At 32.5% G+C, this 4,599-nt stretch overlaps 1 protein-coding gene across 2 annotated transcripts in view; it reads right to left on the reverse strand.

Moving 5' to 3' along the window:
- LOC108908036 overlaps positions 1–4,599 on the reverse strand; it is a 16,815-nt gene that overhangs the window by 5,361 nt on the left and 6,855 nt on the right. Inside the window, exons 6-8 of one of the 2 annotated variants that reach the window (XM_018711943.2) lie at positions 2,027–2,188; positions 1,430–1,591; positions 1,042–1,184 (exon numbers count right to left, since the gene is read on the reverse strand). In XM_018711943.2, the coding sequence (XP_018567459.1) occupies positions 1,080–1,184; positions 1,430–1,591; positions 2,027–2,188 (429 nt within the window). In that variant the 3' untranslated portion in view covers positions 1,042–1,079. Of the gene's footprint in view, positions 1–1,041; positions 1,185–1,429; positions 1,592–2,026; positions 2,189–4,599 lie in introns of those variants that run through there. The other variant, XM_018711944.2, reaches the window with a different exon arrangement.

Consider the following 4,599-nt stretch of genomic DNA (forward strand, 5'->3'; position numbering starts at 1 on the left):
TTAATAAAATTATTAAACAGATACATAAAATAGATTGTTTAATAGAATTATGTATTATTTTTATACAAATATATTAGAATCAATATTCGGTTGATTATTAACTAGCAATTTAGAAAGCACGTAAAAAAAAAAAGAAAATTTTGGAATTAATTTTTATTAAATAATTATTTTTTGGTGAATTTATTTTTTTGTATTTATTTGAATGAAAATTTGTTTTCACTACTTATTTATCATTTGAAAAAGTAGCGAATAATACAAATAATACACCCGATACCTGCACTGCATGAATTGTGCGAGTGCGGGTGCACTACTCTTGATTTCGGTTCACCACTTCCGACATTCGACACAAAGATCCGAGAGCCGGGACAGATCTTTAAGAAGGAACCGTTTCACTTGGCTCAGTACAAAGGGCCGGCTCAGTGAGCCGAATCAGTCATGTTCCGCCCATCTCTAATATGAATTGAGGAGTATTTTCCGAAAGTTTGATGGAGTTTACATAATTTTTAGAATATTGACAACAATTTTAAGAAAAACATTGATATTTGCCTTTTTTTAACTGCAAAATTAGTTTTGTAAAAAAAGAAATTGTAGCGATGCTACCTTGCAGAAAATTTCATTTAGATCAAAAACAATCTCTTCGCATCCAACTGAGATTTTGAAGAAAAACGGATAAAAAAGCAATTTTTGCTGCATAAATCATTAATAACAGTTTTTCCTCACTACGTGATGACTTGTGCATTTTAATGCGTTGTTCTATAACATATTTGTAGCCGATTTGTACAAAAATTTTGGGGTTTATGGAAAATTACTACCTCTGAACCCCTGCCCCACCACTTTTTTGGTTTACAATTGTACATATTCAGATTTATGATGAAATTATGCGACAATTCCAGATTTTCTAGGTTTTCCCGATTGATTATATGATTTATATCCTGAAAAATGAAATGTCCTTAAAAAGTTCCCAATACCACATACCTACTCAAAATACAAAAAGTTTAAAAAATAAAACAAATAAAAATCACTCGAATTCCATTTGGATATAGCTTTATTGACATGCACAAGCGACTACATTTTCATTTTTATTTATAGTTCCTAGGTTCGGGGATGAAAACTTTCGGCCGCCTTCGGCGCTGCCTTCCCTTCTTGGCTTCCTCGCAGCACGGGTCATGGGGCCGGAAACTTTCCTGCAACAGAACAAAAACGGGAACGTCACCACCGAACCGTCAATGTCGGGGAACTTGCATCGACAATTCCATTCGCATCCGTACGAGAGCAAGTTCCCCGGTCACCACCAGACGAGATTAAAGAAATACTGAACGATATCAACTTACCTTAAAGAAAACGTTCACGTGACTTTTCACACCAGGGAACTTGCTGGCCGTACGCACAAACAAAAAGCAAACGCGATAAGACAAAACAGTTAACTCACGTCTATTGTGTGATCCACTACAGGCGGTGCCCAGTTTCGCGTTGGGCATTTCGAGTCGTCTTTGGGACAGTCTTTCATTTCATACACGATTTTCTGGGCCAGGTTCGAAGGCACGCCGATTTCTGCCTTCAACTTTTCGATTTTCATCTTACTGAACTGATACTACAAAGATTATTGACAAATGATTTCCGTTGTATATCAGGAGTGTTACAACAAAACTCTAACAGTGTTCAAATTGAGTCAGAGAGCTTAAGGATCACCGACTCGTAACAGAACCGGACTTAGCTTATGAATTTAAATATGAAGTTTTTAGAAAATTTTGTATTGTGGTACAATTTCAACGAGTTGTATCTGGAAATTGAATTTTTAATGTGTCAATTTGCTACTCAAAATACAACTTACAGGAGTTTCTGCAGATGTACAAAATAGGCATAGCACCATGAACATCGTCTAGTAAATAACTGAAATGAACCGTTACGAGCCAAGTATTCCAAACTGTAGTAATAATCTTGTAAATGCAATTTCCGAAATATATAACAGATAAAGTATTTAGTCATAAATATCCCCAAACATTTGCTTTTTTTATTTCTCGCTTACCTTCTGGAAATCCAGATTCCTTATGCTGCCAGAAATAGTCCAAGCCTCAGGAGGCGAGGCGTCTATGGTGCATTTCTTCTTGGGCTTCTCCTTTTTCTCGGGGCATTTTTCATGCTTCACTTCGCGCTTCTTGCATTTCGGTGGAGGTTCTTTGCAGGGTTCCTAAATAATAGTTATTTAAGATATAAGCATTAAAAGTAATTCCTTTTTAAAAAAAGCATGGATGCGATGACCTTTTTATACTTCGGACCTACCCTTTATTTTTTATTATGCAAAAACTACCCATGACAAAAAGACATCGATCTTAAATAGTTTTCCTACAACAGTCTGTCGAATAAAGTACCAAGGAAAAAAAGTGCAGCAAAGTTTCAGCAAATAATACATATTTAGCAATGGCTGTAATTTTAACGCGGTAATTCCTTTGAGGGGAGTGACAGATGATATTTTCTATGCAAGAGAAGATAAAAAAAAAATAAGCTTTGGTGATGTGATTATATCGGTAGCAGCATGTTGATAGCAAAAATTATTCCGTAAAATCTCGAAAATTTATTAACGATGGCAAAATGAGAGACTTGAAAAATGTATTTGAAATGTATAAAGGATGTATACAAAATTGTGACTAAAAAATTTCATGATTTTTCCAATTCCTTCAGGAAGATGTGAAAAATTTTAGAAACAAAAATGTAAGCGTTCTGTATTTCAATCAACACCATTTTGCAAATTTTTTTGTCGTGATCTCTCGTTTAATATTTCGTGAAAGATTATTTTGGCAAATTATAAGTATCCAGTAGAAATGAGAAATAAATTTGTTTCATTAAAAAAAATTCTAATTTTTACTTGAATATCAAATAAGAGCAATCTAGAAAAAATATTAAAAAATATTGAAAAACATGGAAATTCTAGTAGTATTTGGGCCGAGACGTGTTTGGTTTCTGAGATACAGGGGGTTTAAGGTGAAATTCCTGAAAAGATTATTTTAAATAAACTTAAAACCACGAAAGTCGACCAAATGAAAATTTTATTTTAAAGGTATTTTACCTTTTATCCCTTATAAGAAAAAATTATATGAAATAGATAAAACTAGGAGCTATATTTTAGTTTATTTAAGACCAGAACTTTAAAATTTGGATGATATCTTTAAAATGGGTAAATTTACCCTTTATGGGTCCCATATTCTGTAAATAGTGTTTTCCGCAAAGACAAATAATTTCAAACATTTAATAACTGAATAATCTAAAGCTTATCAAATAATAGGAATGTTATGTCATGCCACCTGAGTATTTTCAAAGACGCCGGCCGCAGTAAAACGAATAAACAGGTGCAAAAAACGATCAAACCATNGCTAAAAGTATTAATGCCCCAGATATGCTTATTCAGAGTCGAGATACAAAAATTCCAAATAATATTAATACTTTGATGACAAACACTAAAAATAAGTTCGAATTAGTTAAATTTTTATGCTCAAAATGTACCGAATTATGTTTCGTTAAGTAACGATGAACAGATGATTATATCCGGTGGTTTCGATGATATTGAGAAATGTTTTAAAATCCAAGACAATATTATGTATGAAATTGTTGAACTGCAAAATAATCATTTAGAAGCAGATTCTAGAATTTTTTGTCATGCTCAATATATGCTTCCATCAAACTCAGAAATTATAATACATTCAGTTGATACCGATATTTTCATTTTAGGTATTTATTTTTGGCCTTACTTTAAATCTTTACAATGTAAAGGAATATTTTTTAAAATAAATGGTCAAAAATCAGAGCTATTAGCTTGTCATGTAGCTGCTGAAACTTTAAATTACCGGGTGTGTCAATTATTACCAGCCCTGCATGCACTCACTGGTTGTGATACTACCAGTAAAATCGGTACAAAACAGGGCTTTAGATTTATTTCAAAATGAAACCAATCAAAATGCTCTTATTCCTTTAGGAAATGGATTAGAGCCTACTACAGAGCAATTGTATGAATCAGAAAAAGTTTATTTAAAATTAATAAATAAAAAAAGTGAAACGTTACACGAAGCTAAATTAAATATTTTTTCTCGAACGTGTGGAATGGGTATAAATTTAGGAAATATTCCATGTACTTATGATGCCTTTCAACTACACATACTAAGAACATCATTGCAGACGTATATTTGGAAAAATTCAATATTCTCTAAATACCAGACATTGAATATCGAAAATTTTGGTTACAAACTAGATGAAAATGGTGCAGTATTACCCATATTTATGTTAAATAATACCTGATCGATTGATGTAAATGTTTGAAAACATGTAAAACTAAAGCATGTAATCGTAGAAAAAATTATGTTACTTCTGTTACTTTATGTGGTTGTAATGCAGATGAATGTGAAAATTTTATGCTTAAATAAATATATTTATGAGTTTAAGACATTTTACTCTTTATTTTTTATTTACTTTAAAATATATGTCGAGATATATGAAAAAGTGAGGCGCTGACGGGGTCGACGCACAGTGGAGTGCCCTAGCGGCGCGGCGCGCAAGTCAAAATGTATATTGTTATACGCATTGCAATGTAATTACACCAAATAACTTCTC

Source organism: Anoplophora glabripennis, unplaced genomic scaffold (assembly GCF_000390285.2).
Source record: "Anoplophora glabripennis isolate ALB-LARVAE unplaced genomic scaffold, Agla_2.0 scaffold225, whole genome shotgun sequence".
NCBI lineage: Eukaryota > Metazoa > Arthropoda > Insecta > Coleoptera > Cerambycidae > Anoplophora > Anoplophora glabripennis.